Genomic DNA, 18,363 nt, shown 5'->3' with positions numbered 1-18,363 from the left:
TGCTCCTATTTTCTACGTTTCCATTCTGAAATTAATTCTTTGATGTGAACTGTTGAAATGTGAATACAGGACGTTACTCATTTCTGTTGTGCCATCAGATAGAATTAAAATGTCTTTGGCACATCTATAGTAATAAAGTTTTTTTTTTTTTTTACTGTTTGCGTGAACTTATTAAAAAATTTTCGTCAGTATTGTTAATGAAAATGAAAATGTCAGCCAATGTATCGACTAGGCATGAACCAATTGTTACCCCATCTTCTTGGAGATAAATTTTTTTCTGCAATGAGAAGTATTTTAGAAGCTCTACTGTTTCACAAGCTTCTGCTTGAGTGATTTTCTTAAATTTGTAAAGGTTGTTTTTAATGATTTCAGTAATTTCATTTACTGGTATGTTCATATACATGTTAGATGCATCAAGTTTTCATTCTATGATACACAGACTGATCAACTTAACACTGGAAAAATAAAAAATTGAGAAAGACCTATGTCATATCGAAACATAACTGTAAATAACAGTTATTCTAAAATCATGTTTTAAGAATACAAAATTACCCACTAGCTACAGGAGCACTAACAATCTACCTAAGATTTTTGAGGCACATACCCCAGAAATCAGAGTCATTTTCAGAATCAGGAATCTACATATTTAACTGTGAAAAACGCTCAAAATTTTCTATTGGACAAACAGGACAGAAAGTTAGCACATGACCTAAAGAAACCACGACTCTTAGCGAAAACAAGATACCAACCACAAAATACCTAACATAGGCGAATCACTTCAATTATTAAATAAAATAGAGGGAAACATTCCATGTGGGAAAAATTATATATAAAAACAAAGATGAGGTGACTTACCGAACGAAAGCGCTGGCAGGTCGATAGACACACAAACAAACACAAACATACACACAGAATTCAAGCTTTCGCAACAAACTGTTGCCTCATCAGGAAAGAGGGAAGGAGAGGGGAAGACGAAAGGAAGTGGGTTTTAAGGGAGAGGGTAAGGAGTCATTCCAATCCCGGGAGCGGAAAGACTTACCTTAGGGGGAAAAAAGGACAGGTATACACTCGCACACACGCACATATCCATCCACACATACAGACACAAGCAGACATATTTAAAAGACAAAGAGTTTGGGCAGAGATGTCAGTCGAGGCAGAAGTGTAGAGGCAAAGAAGTTGTTGAAAGACAGGTGAGGTATGAGTGGCGGCAACTTGAAATTAGCGGAGATTGAGGCCTGGCGGATGACGAGAAGAGAGGATATACTGAAGGGCAAGTTCCCATCTCCGGAGTTCGGATAGGTTGGTGTTGGTGGGAAGTATCCAGATAACCCGGACGGTGTAACACTGTGCCAAGATGTGCTGGCTGTGCACCAAGGCATGTTTAGCCACAGGGTGATCCTCATTACCAACAAACACTGTCTGCCTGTGTCCATTCATGCGAATGGACAGTTTGTTGCTGGTCATATCTCTGCCTACGTAGATCAACACCTTCAACCCATTACATGCAGTCTCCCATCCTTCATCAAAGACACCAACCACTTCCTTGAACGCCTGGAATCCTTACCCAATCGGTTACCCCCGGAAACCATCCTTGTAACCATTGATGCCACGTCCTTATACACAAATATTCCGCATGTCCAGGGCCTCACTGCGATGGAGCATTTCCTTTCACGCCGATCACCTGCCACCCTACCTAAAACCTCTTTCCTCATTACCTTAGCCAGCTTCATCCTGACCCACAACTTCTTCACTTTTGAAGGCCAGACATACCAACAATTAAAGGGAACAGCCATGGGTACCAGGATGGCCCCCTCGTACGCCAATCTATTCATGGGTCGCTTAGAGGAAGCCCTCTTGGTTACCCAAGTCTGCCAACCCAAAGTTTGGTACAGATTTATTGATGACATCTTCATGATCTGGACTCACAGTGAAGAAGAACTCCAGAATTTCCTCTCCAACCTCAACTCCTTTGGTTCCATCAGATTCACCTGGTCCTACTCCAAATCCCATGCCACTTTCCTTGACGTTGACCTCCACCTGTCCAATGGCCAACTTCACACGTCCGTCCACATCAAACCCACCAACAAGCAACAGTACCTCCATTATGACAGCTGCCACCCATTCCACATCAAACGATCCCTTCCCTACAGCCTAGGTCTTCGTGGCAAACGAATCTGCTCCAGTCCGGAATCCCTGAATCATTACACCAACAACCTGACAACAGCTTTCGCATCCCGCAACTACCCTCCCGACCTGGTACAGAAGCAAATAACCAGAGCCATTTCCTCATCCCCTCAAACCCAGAATCCCCCACAGAAGAACCACAAAAGTGCCCCACTTGTGACAGGATACTTTCCCAGACTGGACCAGACTCTGAATGTGGCTCTCCAGCAGGGATACGACTTCCTCAAATCCTGCCCTGAAATGAGATCCATCCTTCATGAAATCCTCCCCACTCTGCCAAGAGTGTCTTTCCGCCGCCCACCTAACCTTCGTAACCTGTTAGTTCATCCCTATGAAATCCCCAAACCACCTTCCCTACCCTCTGGCTCCTATCCTTGTAACCGCCCCCGATGCAAAACCTGTCCCATGCACCCTCCCACCACCACCTACTCCAGTCCTGTAACCCGGAAGGTGTACACGATCAAAGGCAGAGCCACGTGTGGAAGCACCCACGTTATTTACCAACTGACCTGCCTACACTGTGATGCATTCTATGTGGGAATGACCAGCAACAAACTGTCCATTCGCATGAATGGACACAGGCAGACAGTGTTTGTTGGTAATGAGGATCACCCTGTGGCTAAACATGCCTTGGTGCACAGCCAGCACATCTTGGCACAGTGTTACACCGTCTGGGTTATCTGGATACTTCCCACCAACACCAACCTATCCGAACTCCGGAGATGGGAACTTGCCCTTCAGTATATCCTCTCTTCTCGTCATCCGCCAGGCCTCAATCTCCGCTAATTTCAAGTTGCCGCCACTCATACCTCACCTGTCTTTCAACAACTTCTTTGCCTCTACACTTCTGCCTCGACTGACATCTCTGCCCAAACTCTTTGTCTTTTAAATATGTCTGCTTGTGTCTGTATGTGTGGATGGATATGTGCGTGAGTGCGAGTGTACACCTGTCCTTTTTTCCCCCTAAGGTAAGTCTTTCCGCTCCCGGGATTGGAATGACTCCTTACCCTCTCCCTTAAAACCCACTTCCTTTCATCTTCCCCTCTCTTTCCCTCTTTCCTGATGAGGCAACAGTTTGTTGCGAAAGCTTGAATTTTGTGTGTATGTTTGTGTTTGTTTGTGTGTCTATCGACCTGCCAGCGCTTTCGTTCGGTAAGTCACCTCATCTTTGTTTTTATATACAATTATTAAATAAGTTATAGGAAGCAAAAATCATGGATGTAACTGAAGAAATTGAAATTTGCATTCGTCTAAACAACCAGTATTCAGAATTTTAAATTAGCGAAAATACCTGCAAAAACGGAAAATTCGTATGCAATTTTTTGCCAGTTCTACCATGAAACATTACAGAACTATAGAATGTATAATTGTCACAACGCTCATTACTAAATATGACTGTAATGCAAAAAATCACGTAACCATAAAGCAGTTTTTACTCGACTCTCATAGTTTTCAGTACTGTTTCATTAGAGTACTGTGATTGATTTTATATGTAAGATCTTTGTAACAACTACTTAAAAATGACATGTTCCCACAATAACAGAATGAATAGTTACAAGTTATTTTAAATTAATTACATATGTCATATTTACACCAATTATGAGTGATAATTAAATGTAATTGAGAGCATATGTATATATATGTTAATGAACATATTTCTGTGAAATAATTATAAGCTTCCTAGTGAAAGCATGTTAAAAACATTGACTTTATACATACAAGCTTTACAACAATTGCTGAAAAGTAACGTGCTCCTAAAATAGTGAAAAACCTTTTATGAATTATTTTCTTACAATTACGTGCATTCATAGGAGCAAGGACATACACTATGTGATCAAAAGTATCCAAACACCCCTAAAAACATACGTTTTTCAGATAAGGTGCATTGTGCTGCCACCTACTACCAGGTACTGCATATCAACGACTTCAATAGCCATTAACCATCGCGAGAGAGCAGAATGGGGCACTCTACGGATCTCACGGACTTCGAACGTGGTTAGGTGATTGAGTGTCACTTGTGTCATCCATCTTTACATGAGATTTCCACACTCCTAATCATCCCCAGGTCCACTGTTTCCAATGTGATAGTGAAGTGGAAATGTGAAGAGACGCATACAGCACAAAAGCGTACAAGCTGACCTCATCTGACAGAGACCGCTGACAGTTGAAGTGGGTCGTAATGTGTAACAGGCAGACATCTATCCAGACCATCACACAGGAATTCCAAACTACATCAGGATCAACTGCAAGTACTACGACAGTTAGGTGGGAGGTGAGAAAACTTGGATTTCATGGCCGAGCGGCAGCTCCAAGCCACACATCACACTGGTAAGTGCCAAATGACGTCTCACGTGGTGTAAGGAGCGTAAACATTGGATGATTGAACAATGGAAAAACATTGCGTGGAGTGGCGAATCATGGTACACAATGTGGCAATCTTATGGCAGGGTGTGGGTATGGCAAATGCACGGTGAACGACATCTGCCAGCCTGTGTAGTGCCAACAGTAAAATTTGGAGGCAGTGGTGTTATGGTGTGGTCATGTTTTTTATGGAGGGGGCTTGCACCCCATGTTGTTCTGCGTGGCACTATCACAGCACAGGCCTATATTGATGTTTTAAGCACCTTCTTGCTTCCCACTGCTGAAGAGCAATTAGAGGATGGTGATTACGTGTTTCAGCACAATCAAGTATCTGTTAAAAATGCACACCCTGTGGCAGAGTGGTTATACGAGAATAACATCCCTGTAACTGGCATGCACAGAGTCCAGACCTGAATCCTATAGATCACCTTTGGGATGTTCTGGAACGCCGACTTCATGCCAGGCCTCACCGACTGACATCGATACCTCTCCTCATTGCAGCACTTCATGAAAAATGGGCTGACATTCCCCAAGAAACCTTCCAGGACCTGTGAGAGTGGAAGCTGTCATCAAGGCTAAAGGTGGGCCAACACCATACTGAATTCCAGCATTACCAATGGAGGGTACCACGAACTTGTAAGTCAGTTTCAGCCAGGTGTCTGGATACTTTTGATCACATAGTGTACATGATACAATATACTGTACCACTAAAAATGTCCATATATCAAGTTATAATGCACCCAGTATATCTAGCGATATGCCTTGCTCCTGCATTAAAATCACAGTGCTTGTCACAGCTGCAGACCCTATTGCAATGAAAATTATAAATACAAGTTCTGTTAATTGTCATTGATTTTCATTCACAACAAACCTTTTAAAGTTATATAGATGTGTAAGATTGGCCCTGAACCTGAAAATATGAATAAGAAATTTGCTGCTATTAAGACTTAAATTTTTTGGTTAAATTTGACTGAAAAATTGTAAGCAGTTGTGGAATATGATATAAGAAATCATTAAAAAAAATTTTTTTCAAAATTTTAAAATATAAAGTAGCAGACTAGATTATGATAATTTCAAAACAGAGGCTCAAAGTAAATGACCCCCCCTCCCCTTTTGGTATTAAGAAGCTTAAATAAAACCACATTTGTGACTGAGGACTGATGATCTTTCTGTTATATTTTGCCGTTTTGGAGAGCCTCTTTGATGCTGTTGATTGGATCCTTAGTGATAGTACTTTGAAGTGAAGTGATATGAAGTGGAATCACAGCAAAAATTGGTGAAAGAAAGACCTTGGAAGGTTTTAGGAGAATTCTGGGAAAGAACTTGGCAAAAATCCACTTATGGTGTTGGCAGCTTTTGTGTTATATACTTCTGTTGATAACTGTTTGTGTGGTGAATGAAAGAAGGTGAACATGATAAATCATTAGTTGTTGGTTGGATACAATAGCGAAACCAGTGAGAAAATGTTGTTCAGTATACGTCTTCGTGTTCCTGCCTAACCAGTATCAAAGCCAGCCAGTACCTTCCCTCACCATGAACACTGGAAATGGGGACCTTCTGAAAATACCCCACAAAGTTTTTGCAGCGATCATCGGGCTATGCCGCAGATCAGATCATTACCACAAACAGTTTTCTTACACTCAAATTTATTGGCTTTGCCAACTAACAAGCTTGCTGTATCATTGGATTATGAAACAATCTCCCAAGGAATCCTGTCATTCCGAGATAGGTACAATACAAGAAATAAACACAAAAACCAGTCACCAACCTAACAATCCATGATAGCCAGATCGATAATCATCAGTCTCGTGCTCTCCAAGTTGAAAACAAAAGTAATCAATTCATATTTTCCGCAGAAACAAGTCATTAGATTTAACAGTTTTAATTGTCTTTCACCAATGGAGACAAACTGCCAAGAGCAGCATGCAGTATAAGAGCCATTGGCACCCTAAGTGCTCGTTAACAAGTGCATTGCATCTGCAAAGGAGACCATATAGAGGACTGTTGGTTAGTCAGCAGTCTGGGTGATAGCCAGCCAGTACCTTCCCTCACCATGAACACTGAACCTTTCTCCCCTTAACTCATAGACACTGCAGCAGTCTTGAATTGAAACATTCCAACAGAATCATATGTTTCACAAGATTGATGCTAAACATTAAACATTAAACTGCACAGACTCCAGCTGCATGTTGGCTTAACACTGTGCAAGGTAAAGTTCCACACACTGGCCCTGAATGGACCAATCGGGCTTGACTGATTGCTATGTCATCTTCTGCCAAAGGCATCATTGGCTGCAGTACGGAGGGCCATGTGGTCAGCACACCCCTATCCCAGGCGTTGTTCGGTTTCTTGACCTTAGAACCACTACTACTTGATCAAGTAGCTCCTAGTGAGCCGTGCTGACCCATCAGTTATGGAAGCAGACTCAACCGTGTGTCAGAATAACTATTTGTGTATTTATTAGAATACTCACAATGTATTAGAGCAGATATTTTTGTTTACTCTAATTGAAAGGCTTAACTGATTCATTTAAATGTGTAGTTACTAAAATGCATAAGGAATTCCTAGGTTGTTGTAGCCGAACACCATCAAAATTAAAATGGTTTGCATGGCTTACTTAAAAATATTGCCTTACTGCACTGAAGCTGCGTGACAGCCAGATATTACAGATCATTCATTTTTTGTGATAAAATTATTAATGAAGGTTAATATCTTAGAGGAACTGGATTGCATATAGTGAACATTTTCAAAATTTAATGACAGTGAATTGTGACATTAATAAATGTTTGTGGAAATTTGATTAAAGTCTTTTCTAAAACTAAATTTGAGTTAATAATTGTTGCAGTGTTTGTGTTATTTTCCAACAGAACAAAATTAGCTGCTGGCAGTGTTACTGTTGAAGGGTCATGATATACACAAGGAAAAACAAGGCTTATAAGAAGCATCTTAATGGGACATCATATTAATTAGGTTCAATTCAATTGAATGCTGACAGTTTAATACTAGTCTACATCCTATATCCCATGAACCATTTCACAGAATTTCCAGGGATACCATGATATTTTAGTTCACTTAAAATGGTGTTTGATTCATTCAGTCATATGCAGAAAATAACTAGATCCTAGTGCCACTATAAAAGTTACATTTTCTTACAATGTGTCATCTCTCTGTTTTAAAACATACGTAATCATTTTGAGACTGATCAAGGCATCCAATAGAATGGATCACAGTCAATAAATTTCCAAATTCTTTATATTATCAACCCATTTGATAAAGAAAATGCAACAGTTTCCATTCTCAAAGTTGACTAAAATAAGATGCTTTTAAGATGAAGACCTGGCCAGAGAGATATAAAAGTATGTATCAGGCCTTTCTTAAGTACAAAATTGTGCGTCAGTCTTGTACTTGAATCCAGTCTCTTCCTTTTAGTGCCCATTTTCTTCCAGTTAGCTTCATGGGCAGATCCAAAAAATTTCACTCCACTATTGCTTCTTGAACATTTCTCCAAAATGCACGGCAGCAGTGATAACGAAAACCTTCATTATGCACTGACCTTTCGAAATTATCTTTCCAGCAGTACTGGGTGAATTGATGCAGTGTATTAGATAGTATATTGTACTTGGTTATTGTCTAGTATGATTTTGTAGTTATTAAACTTTAAAGTTGAGAAAATAATTCTAGGACACCCTTTATATTAGTACTTATTTATCAGTTGAAAGTAGTCAGTTAATAACTGTGCATAACTTTGCAGTTAGATAAAACATATTTTGAGATGCTATATTGTAGCTGTGGTACTGTGCACAAAAAAAGAAGAATAATTCAAAGAATGGCCACATATTATGATAACAAAAACATTATTTCAGCAAATCATGTTACCTACTTAGTTTTCAACACTGTGTAAGAATTCTTTTAATGTGGGCTAAATACATCTTCTTCAATATATTTGTATTTCTGTTTCTGAAAAAGTGTTGCAGACTCTTTTACATAAACTTTGTGAGAGGTTTACTACTCATTACTTAAGAGTAGGGTTTGTGGAAATGTGAGATTTTAAATTAAATTGTTGTTAAGTGATGTACTCCATATTTATTGTGTGTTTTGTATCCTCTCAATAGCTAACACACAGTTTTCCACAGGACAGCAGTACTTTGTTTAGATTTAATGAAGTCAAAGTCAACTTGTGCATTGCCTAGGATTATGAATTAAATGAAGACAGTGAGTGAAAGTAGAACATTAAATTAAACACGTTTTTGGTCAGTGCTTGAGTCCAAAGACAAGACCTAAAACAATACAAATTGGGAATAGACAAGCTGTCGGCTGGAGTAGCTCAGGAAGTATGTGTAGTAAACAAGTCCTTACTTGACTGCAGTGACTTCAGACTCTAGTTGTGAGCAATGAGGCAGTCATGCACAGAGGTATTAGTGTTGATAACTGACAAGGAGATGGGCCTGGTTGCTCAGTGAAAACTATTTAAGTCGGGTGTGCAGTAGGCTTTATACGTAACAGTGAAAGAATGCTATTGGAAATGTAAAATGTGTGATATAGTTGACCGATAGTTAATATCACACTTAGTAGATACACACAATACTATAGTGCATTCTTCCCCCACTGCATCTGTGAATAGAATGGGGAAAAACCTTACAACTGTATAATGGGAAGTACTGTGTTATGCATACATTATCGTTCATTATTATTAGTATTTATTATTATTATTATTATTAATTATTATTATTATTATTATTATTATTACACTTGTCATTTATATTTGCATTTTTACCTGTTTATAGCTTGTCAGTGTAATGGCCATAGCACCTGTGCAAATGGAACAAGTCTTTGCAATCAACCTTGTGCCAACCTTACACGTGGTCCCCACTGTGAGCAATGTGTGCATGGCTATTATGGAAATCCAGTTAATGGAGGAAAATGCAGTCGTAAGTAACAATTTGTAGAATGATGTGTAGTGATAGCCTTCATATTATTTCAGTACTATAAATTATGTAAAAAATTCAAAACATGTAAATCTGCAGTTAAAATATTCTCTAGGACATGTCTTGTATCCCCAATCCAGTAGGGTGTGGCTTACCAAACACACTAGGAATTACTGTTTGACCATGGTAAGTTGTCACTTCATACAGTGTCTGTCAGAAATGGCCTCCCCCTCCACTACACTAGGACTGCCAAGGGAAGAGGAGTGGTGAGAGGAGGGCAATACCAATTCCTTCTAGCAGTGCTGGCATGAGTACCCATGTTTTACCAAACAAAGTAGTGCAGTGGTTAGCATACTGGACTCACATTTGGGAGGCTGACGATTCAAACCCTTGTCCGACCATCCAGATTCAGGTTTCCCATGATTTCTCTAAATTGCTCCAAGAAAATGCTGGTATGGTTCCTTTGAAAGGGCATGACGAATTTCCTTGCCCATCCTTGATACAATCAGGACAGGATGGTAAACCAAATCTTCCTTCTTTCTTAGTACCCATGTTTTTTGTTTATAGAAAAGCAGAGGTGATGCACAAAGAAATATTGACATCACTTGGATACTAAGGAATATCTTCCGATTAGTATAAATTTTCTTCACTTGTGGTACCACCAGTAAAAAGGGTCAACGTCTCATGGCAAAATGGCAATTAGTGGCAGAGTTTCCATCTAAAAGGTTTTGTTTCTTTTGCTTGTAGGGGTCAGAGAACACATCGATGATGCATTTGTGGTTTAGCACTTAGTATGTAGCTTGAAACACCCTATAATCGTTCTGTCAGATTCAAATAAAATTCATTAGTATTCCATAATTGCTATGTTTTAAACTTTGAAATTGCTTTATTGCGGACTGTGAATTATTAATATGTCATGTCCTCTTTTCTATTGATGCGGTCGGTGCTCATTCTGCACCAGATTTTTTGATAATAAATAGCAAGTTAGTGAGCAGAAAATGTAATCATTGGTGCACTTGGAAGTGACGTAGCTACTGACGGGGGAAACTGCCCATCACACACCCCTCAGATTTAGTGATAAGATGGCTCAGTGGATAGCCTGTCAAAAACTGAACACAGATGAAGCATGAGAAGGGGAAGAAGTTGTAACGAACTGTGAAAAAAGAAGCAAAATTGAAACAGTGAACGGTCCAAGCTCAAGATGTGCAACATCAAGTGAATATGAATAGCCACAGCATTGTGGTTATGTGGTCATAGTGTTGGACTGCAAAGGGGGAGATCAGTGTTCAGATCTACCTCGTGCCTCATTATAGTTTTCTTCTTTTTTTTTCCACAAAATTATAAACTGTCCTTCAGGTCATTGATGTTTCTGTTTGCTGTATTCAAATTTGTGTTTGTGTGTCATGGTTTAACATCCATTTCCAACAGTGTGGTGTAAGGAAGGGATCCCCAACTATACGCACCTGCTATTTGTTCTGCACAAATACCACATGTTATAAGTTTTATGTTCTGTATTGGAAATTTTGACTCTTGATTTTTTTTATTTTATTTATTCCTTTGTTGTAACACAGTTCACACCCATTTATTTGTTGTTTTCATTTCTGTGAGAGGTGTATGTGGCATTTCGCCTGCTCTCACCAGTCATCACTAAGGTAACATATTCTTACCACATGACTCATATTCTATAACCAATGTATAGTATGACAATTGCTAAGGCTATGGGAGGACAACACAGTGACCAGATGGTTTTTTTTTTTTTTTTTTGTGGGTGGGAGGGGGCGAGAAATGGGCTATGAGGGAGATTTGAACACAGATCTCACACTTGGAGGTGGTTAGAAAGGAAAGGCAGGTAACTTAGACACTGGGGTGAGAGGGATGAGTTAACTTTGACGCCAGAAGGCCTTTAGGAAAGAAAAAAAATAGTTCCAAAAAGACATAACAACAGCAACAACAACCACACACACACACACACACACACACACACACACACACACACACACACACACACACACCTCCCTCTCCCCAGGGGGGCTCTCCACTCTTTGGGAGTTTCGTGCTTGGCTACCACAGGCCCCCAGCCTTTGTAGCATCTTTTCCCTTCCCTACTGCATGTCTATCCTCTTGCTATTCCTTTCCCTCCCTTGGGGAACATGTCTGGGGTGTTTTTGCTAGTATGTTCAGCGTTTTTAGTAGCTGGCATAAGAACAGTCTCACCTCCATTTTTCATTCCTTTTTTCCTTTCTTCATTCACCTTCTCCTATCCTTCCTCTACTTCGGCATTTTAGGCTCCACTTTTTCTTCTTCCTCCCTATGTGCTCCTGAAGGCCGTCCCATATGCCTGACGTGTAACAGGAGACTGCGTAATACACAATTACCAGCCTTGGGTCGACAGGCAGGGTTCGCTTGTACCCCCTGGTACAAGACAGGACTAGGGAGGGGTGATTGCCTGAGCTGCTAGTGTTCCAAACTGCAGATTGGTCCCTCTGTCAGTGTTCGGGAGAATGTGACCAGAGGTGTGAAAAATTACCGAAAGCAGGTGGGGGGGTGGGGGGGGGGGGGCGGCAGCAGCAGCAGCAGTTGGAAGGAGTGTGCCACCAGAGTTGCTGGCAATCGTGGAGGATTTTCTCGCAATGAGCCAGTCATCGTCTTCGCAGTACATGTCTAACAAACACAAATGGAATGAAGCTCCCAATTCAAAGACCCTCCCAGCTGCACCACGGTTTCTCGTGGTATCATGTACTGAAGATGGTCAGTCCTATGCAACGGTAAGCCTGTTTCTTATTCAGAAAGGTGTTGATGCAATTGTCGGCCCTGTGAAATCCTGTTCTCATTTACACAAGTGCTTGCACCTTTGCTTGTCCATGGCTATCCTGTTCATGTCAAGACCCATAGAATTCTGAATTCTTTTGTGGTGTTATTTACACTAGGCTGCTTGATTGTCAGACCGAGATAGAAATCCAAACCTATCTCTCTGATCAGTGTGTCATTGCCGTCCATCGGGTGATGGAAGAAGATAGATGCATCCTTAGTGCCCACATGCATTCTTTTTCTCACCTTTGATAGAGTGTTGTTTCCATCCAAGATGAAAGCAGAATATGAAGTTATCACAGTCCAACCATACATTCCGAACCTGATGCACTGCTACCAGTAGCATCATTTCAACCACACTCAGATGTCTTGTTAACTCCTGGTCAGATGTGTAACCTGTGGTATGGATGTGCATGAGGGCATTGTCCGCCTCCTTCACCCTGCTGTATCAACTGCAATGGCTACCATGCCACCACTTGTCAAGATTGTCCCATGCATCTAGAGGCTGTCCAGGAGATCTTGGTTATGGAAAAATTGCCTTACCCAGTCGCTCACAAGCTGTTGGCTAGTCGCAAACCCTGCTTCTACCATCTGGCACTACAGTACAGTTCTTGCTACATCTCGCTCCATGAAAAACATGACCATCAGACATGTGACCTGTGGTTGTGAAATTTCCCAATGTCACAGTTCATAACCAATAGATTGTGGTCAGAGTCCACATCTGCCCCTGGAAATGTCTTACAATTTAAAATCTGGTTCCTAAATCTCTGTCTTACCATTATATATAGAGGGAGATCAAGAGATGAATACACTAAGCAGATTCAGAGGGATTTAGGCTGCAGTAGGTACTGGGAGATGAAGAAGCTTGCACAGGATAGAGTAGCATGGATAGCTGCATCAAACCAGTCTCAGGACTGAAGACCACAACAACAACAATGGTAGCATCGCCGTCTCCACATCCAGCTGTGCAACAAGCCACTAAATCATCACCTCCCAGGGCAAAGTCACATGCTAAACAACCAGCAGGCTGGAAAGACTAGAAGGAATACTCCCGCAAAGACTTGCTATGTCCTTCCAGCCAACAAACATCTGAGTCTTCCTCTGCCAATTGGAAAGGCTCCAAGAAGTCAAACAAAGGTGAACGGTCTGTCCCTTCACTGACTCGGAGATGCTCTTGGATGGTGTCATCCCATGATGCCCTCAACTGGCTGGCCTCCATGTCGCCGGTGCGCACTGCCAACCTGTTTTCTGCCCTGGACTCCGCAGATCAACAGAGGGAGAATGCCAATTCCTGTGTAGATCTCATGGAGCAGGAGCTTCCAGCCTTTGTGCCCTGTTGTGGTGAGTCTTTGAAGACTGACACTCAGCGGCTGCCGAGGTGACACCCCTTCATTTTTTCCTTCCTCTGCTCTCCTCGATTATGACTCTCCTTCAGTGGAACATTTGTGGCCTTCAATCAAACAAAGAGGATTTACGGCTGCTCTTAGAATCACAGTGTCCACTTGTTCTTGGCCTCTGGGAAACAAAATTACGTCCTTAAGACTGCTTTGAGCTCTCATATTTCTTACTGGTCCATTTTGACCTTCCCCAGAGGACAGCATTCTATCTCATGAGGGAATCATGCTGCTCATATGGGATGACATTCATAGTCAATCCATCTCCCTGACTACCTGCTTTCAAGCCGTTACAGTTGACCTTTTCCTTCCCCCACATGACCTTTTCCCTTTGTAGTGTTTACATTCCTCTGTCATTCAGTGTCACTAGGGCAGACTTCCTCCAGCTTATTGGCCAGCTACCTCACCCCTCTCTGCTGCTCAATTACTTTAATACGCACCATCCCGTTTGGGGTTCTCTTAGAATCTGTCTGAGAGGTGCCCTCTTGGCTGACCTTCTCAATCAACTTGACCTCCTGTACGATAACACAGGAGCACCAATGTTCCTTTTAGACTCCATGCACACCTACTCCCATTTGGACCTATCCTTCTGTACTGCCCAGCTTGCCTATTGTTCGAGTGGTCTATTCTCTCTGACGTGTACTCAAGCGACCCTTTCCAGTGTGGCATCCATTTGCTGACTCCTACCCCACCTACATGCACACCCAAATGGCAGCTAATAAAGCCAACTGGAGTCTTTACTCCTCACTGGCGACCTTCGATGAACAACATTTCCCCAGTTATGATGACCAGGTAGAATATCTTACAAACTCAATCCTTAATGCCACAGAAAGTTCCATTCCTCGCACTTCCTCTTTACCATGCGTGTCCTGGTCCCTTGGTGGACTGAGCTGTGCCACGATGCAATTTGTGCACAGAGACATGCTCTGTGTTTTTAACCATCATCCTACAATGACAAATTGCAATCATTATACACAGTTGCTTGCACAGTGTCATTGCATTCTTCAGGATAGCAGACAAGCTAGCTGGGTTTCATTCACTAGTTCTTTTAACAGTTTCACTCCCTCTTCCGTCATGTGAGCCAACCTCAGATGGCTCTCTAGGACCAAGATCCCCTCCCCAGTTTCCTTCCTAACAGTAGCAGATGATGTCATAGTGGACCCTGTTGCTCTTTCCAACACCTTGGGCCGCCATTTTGCGGTGGTTTTGAGCTCCTCCCACTATCACCCAGCCTTCCTTCAACAGGAACGAGCGGAGGAGGCTCGTGTGATACCCTCTTTTCTCATAATCCTGAGTGCTATAATGCCACCTTTGCTACGAGGGAGCTGGACATACTCCCACTTCATCCCAACCGTCCACTCCAGGGCCAGACGATGTCCACAGTCAGATGTTGCAGCACCTTTCTCTGGTGGACAAGCACTTTCCGCTTCACATAGACAACTGCATCTGGACAGAGGACACGTTTCCCAGATGCTGTTGTGAAGACATTGTCACACCCATACCTAAGCCCGGTAAGGACAAACACCTCTCTTCTAGCTGCCATCCCATTTCTCTCTCTCTCTGCTAAGTGTGGCCAGCCATCCTTCACCTCCTTCTTTGATGACTTCTGAGATCATCAGTATGGGTCACATCCCTCTTCCCTGTTACCTCCTGGAGTTCGCTTTCAGCTCTTACTTTGGCAGCATAACTTCACACTATCTGCAACCTTCCCGGTGCGTGTGGACCCTTCACCACCTTGGCTTCTCTGGCGGCCCGTGCTCAGCTTGGCCTTCATTCACTTCCTAAGAACACTACTCCAGCCTCATTCTGTTGCCTTCAGTTTCATGACCTTTGCACGGAATGTCACAATTTTATCTTTGTGTACACTGATGGCTCTCGGACTGACCATGGTGTCGGGTGTGCCTTCGTTATTGGCACAGACACTTTTCAGTATAGGCTTTGGGAACACCACTCAGCAGTATCAGGTCACACAGTACGTCCGGTGACCCAGACATTTCAATTGGTCATCTGCTCTGACTCTCTAATTGCCCTTCAGAGCCTCTGTGTGCTGTGCACAGTCCATCCCTTAGTGCAACGGGTCCAGGAAAGCTGCCACTTGCTTACTCTTCATGGAGCCACTGTTATGTTTATGTGGCTTCCTGGTCATGTTGGTCTGAGAGGAAACAAGGCCACTGACGCTACTCCCAAACATGCAGTCCTCGTACCTCAGTCCACTAGTTCTTACAATCTTTGTGTTGCCATCTGTCAATAGGTGGTGTCACTTTGGCGTCACCACTGGTGCTCCCTTCATGGGAACGAGCTCCGGGTCATTAAGCCTCTTCCAGTGGCTTGGACAGCCTCCTCTCAGCCCTCTCACCGTGAGCAGATCATTTTAGCTAGGTTGCATATTGGGTGCTTTCTTTTTAGCAATCACCATTTGTTAAGTGGTGGTCCACCACCTCCTGCCCTTTTTTTAATCACTTACATTCTCCTTTGTGTTTTCCATCTGAGTTATTGGCCGTTTTAGCGAATGTCGAGCGGGCAGTCGACTGTGTTTTACTTTTTATCTGTTGTAGCACTATGGCGAAGGCTATTTAATTTCTGGTTTAGGACATCCATTTTTCTATGATGTATTTGAAAGACTTTTCTCCACATCCCTTTTTTTAGCTGTCTTCTCTTTTGTCGGTTGGGATTAACATGTAGGCGTTTTCAACTCCTCTCTTTGTCTTCATGTTCTACAGTTCTGACATGGGTGCTAATGACCCTACTTGTTACTGCGTCCTAAAACAAAACAAAATAATAATAATAATAATAATAATAACAAAATAACTTCATTCATCTTTGTTGCACAGATGTATTGCATTGTGGAATTTATACTGCAATGCCTATTGCCACATTTGTTGTGTCAGTGAGCTATAGTTAGCCAAACACATGAAGTTCACCTCTGATTGCATCCTGCATCTCAAGATGTAAGCAAACAGAGGTTCAGAGTAGTTCAGCAGGAGCTAAAATGCTCAAGGCTAAAGCTGAAGAACCTGATTGAAACTAAGGCGATACTGAAAGTGCTTCAAGAGAACAACTAGGTTTGGTATATCAAATTTTAATATGACAATCAATCATTATGTTTGGGTTCACTTAGTCAACTAACGACTAGGTTAAGAACTTAAAACAAAGAGCGAATACTGTCACCCACATAATACTTTCAGTTGACCCATAACTAAAACTAAGTTAAGCTAGGAACTAACTGCTACTTATATTCAGTAACAACACACAGGCAGACTTAGCGGGGCAGTGCAGTTTTGGAGTTAGCTAGGCAATCCCTGTCTCTCATTACTCACTCTAGACCCAACTATGAACTTACTACCTCTTGGACCACCTGTTCAAGGACTATAACTTCTTTCCTCAACGTCAGATGTGCCCTTTCCAGATCACAAATTGTTCATAGTTAATAAACCACAGAACAACACATGGTGTCCAGAATCTTTTGTGGAAAGTTCCTGGCTCATATCACTTACCATGTATGGCTTCTGTCATTCACATGTTATTTTATTTGTCAAGTCTGCAATCACAGAAGCGGCGCATTTGTTGATAATAATGTTTTAATTACATATCAACCAAGGTTACTCTGGAGAACTCATTGTCTGCTACAGCCCTTCGGTGGCACAGAAGGGGGATGTTACATATAATACACTGGCAGCAGCTCATTGCCTGTGTTTCTAGCCATTGCCTGCAAGATATTAAATACTGCTTTCCATTATTAATTTTAAAGATGCAAATATATTTCATGTATGTGGCAGTCTCGTATAAAAAAATTTTAAGGGCAGCTTTCATTGGTTCATGGTGATATGCTTTACTGTACAGTGCAGATAATTATTACACACGAATGCCCAAATTTATTGCAAGTAACATTGTAAGTACCTGGATAGTGATAGGGAACAAGAAATGCTATGACGATAGAGACTGAAGATTATTTGTGTACACATGTAACCTTTCATTGGATGTACCCATGTTCTATTGTCTGTTACGAATCATAATTTGTAGGAGATTGAGAGATTTGTGTTGGTGCACTATTCAAGACCATATTGTGGAATGTTCTCTTTGGATCTGGATGCCAAAATTTCCCGTATCTTTCCTTCTTATTCTTGAGCAAACAGCAGATTTTTTTATTTATGTAACAATTGTATTTTCTTTTGCAGCCTGTGAATGTAATGATCAGGGCACTGAATGCCATCCAGACACAGGAAAGTGTTTTTGCACAACAAAAGGCATTGTCGGTGACCACTGTGAGCGGTGTGATACTCAGAATCATTACCTCGGAGATCCCACAAATAAAGGCTCTTGTTTCTGTACGTAGTCAAATTTCCAAAGTATTCTTTTTAATACGATTTAATGTTAAAAAACTAATAACATCAAGGTGTTTGAAAGATAGTGTGCTATTTTGTGAAGATAATGGTACATTATATAATAAGTATTATAAAAGTAGTCTATTATTTTGCATATTGTATTTTTATATTAGAGATATACAATTTCTAAATTCCAAAGAAGTCCATACTACCACACAGCCTAATTGCAGATGGAAGAGAAATGTCATTTCTTCCACCATTTATGCTCCCTTCTTCTGCAACTGTTGATAAGAAGCCTTTCCTGTAACCCTTGACTATGATTGAGATATATGTAAATGTTCCTGATCATATTTTATGCATAGTAAA

The 18,363-nt window shown here is 41.5% G+C and overlaps 1 protein-coding gene across 1 annotated transcript in view; it reads left to right on the top strand.

The window, feature by feature from the left end:
- The window catches only part of LOC124787690 (putative protein tag-53), a 295,671-nt gene that overhangs the window by 180,705 nt on the left and 96,603 nt on the right, over positions 1–18,363 (top strand). Inside the window, exons 17-18 of the mRNA XM_047254518.1 lie at positions 9,333–9,476; positions 17,851–18,000. Coding sequence (XP_047110474.1) covers positions 9,333–9,476; positions 17,851–18,000 — 294 coding nt within the window. The remainder of the gene's footprint in view (positions 1–9,332; positions 9,477–17,850; positions 18,001–18,363) is intronic.

Source organism: Schistocerca piceifrons, chromosome 3, assembly GCF_021461385.2.
Source record: "Schistocerca piceifrons isolate TAMUIC-IGC-003096 chromosome 3, iqSchPice1.1, whole genome shotgun sequence".
Lineage (NCBI taxonomy): Eukaryota > Metazoa > Arthropoda > Insecta > Orthoptera > Acrididae > Schistocerca > Schistocerca piceifrons.
The sequence above is the reverse complement of the archived record's forward strand: the minus strand, read 5'-3'. Positions and strand labels throughout refer to the sequence as shown.